We start from the raw sequence: 1029 nt of genomic DNA on the forward strand, positions 1-1029 counted from the left end.
AATAATGATTTTATTTTATTTCATCATCTGAAATAAAAAATGTTTCTTATTATAATATCATTCCACAGCTTTCTTGCTGAAGTGATTTCAGTAAGACCAACTACCAAAAGAAAAAAAAAAAGACAACAAAATCAAGCAGCACATGCATAATCCATCCGATAGGGTAAATAAGAAGTACCTTCATGGGAACAAAAATCAAGACAACAGATAAACTTTTATCACTCATATCAGAACTCAGATAAGATGATGCTAATAACATAACCATAGAAAGACTTAAAATTATGAAAGTAGCTCATACGTCAGCAAAAGTATACTCTGCAAACACATGCGCATCTAGGTGAAATTTGTGCATTCAGATATCAGGTAAATATAGACAAATGTAATTGTGGAAGAAAATGGAATACCATCTCTAAGTTGGGCTTGTTGCTGCAGAGATTGAAGGCGGAATCTCAATTCATTGTTCTGAACTGTTAGCTCAGTATGATCTTTCTGAAAAGAAACAAAAGTGTCAATTACCAAATGATTAAAATCAACTGAAATAACTAAAGGAAATTGCATCAGTCCTCAACTACACACCTGTAGAACAGTAAGTTGGGATGACAGCATGGTCGCTTCCATTTGAAGAGTTTGCACCTTGTGTTCCAATTCCGAGATATAACGCACCTTCCGCTCCTTGGAACGAGCAGCTGACTGACGATTAGCCAATATCCTGAGACAAAATGATAAAAGGCGTAGAATGTTCCCAGAATTAATGTTTTAACGTACATGAGAATGCTTTAGAAAAATAATTCGTTGGCCACATACCTCTTTGCACGTTTCGGGTCTGATGACGCAATTTCTGCAAGCCTCTCATCCGCCGCGATCTTTTTCAGCTCAACTTCACTAAATTCACCACTTCCAAAGTCCAAGTTGAGCTTAGCCGGGTTTTCACTCACTGAATTGCTCAGTGAAAGCTGACCCCTCCAATTACCTAGAGAGGTTGGTAACTTTGGTGACTCTTCACCTAATTTGAAATTTCCAATAGCACTA

The 1029-nt window shown here is 37.0% G+C and overlaps 1 protein-coding gene across 1 annotated transcript; it reads right to left on the reverse strand.

Moving 5' to 3' along the window:
- Positions 1-31: 31 nt before the first annotated feature.
- On the reverse strand, positions 32-1025 carry LOC111387628 (transcription factor RF2b-like; the record flags this gene model as incomplete). The annotated part of the gene is made up of 3 exons (XM_023012197.1): positions 32-489; positions 577-709; positions 805-1025. Coding segments are annotated over 3 exons (510 nt in total), but the record flags the coding sequence as incomplete, so codon positions are not given.
- Positions 1026-1029: the final 4 nt, after the last annotated feature.

This window comes from Olea europaea, unplaced genomic scaffold (assembly GCF_002742605.1).
Source record: "Olea europaea var. sylvestris unplaced genomic scaffold, O_europaea_v1 scaffold41288, whole genome shotgun sequence".
NCBI classification, from domain to species: domain Eukaryota; kingdom Viridiplantae; phylum Streptophyta; class Magnoliopsida; order Lamiales; family Oleaceae; genus Olea; species Olea europaea.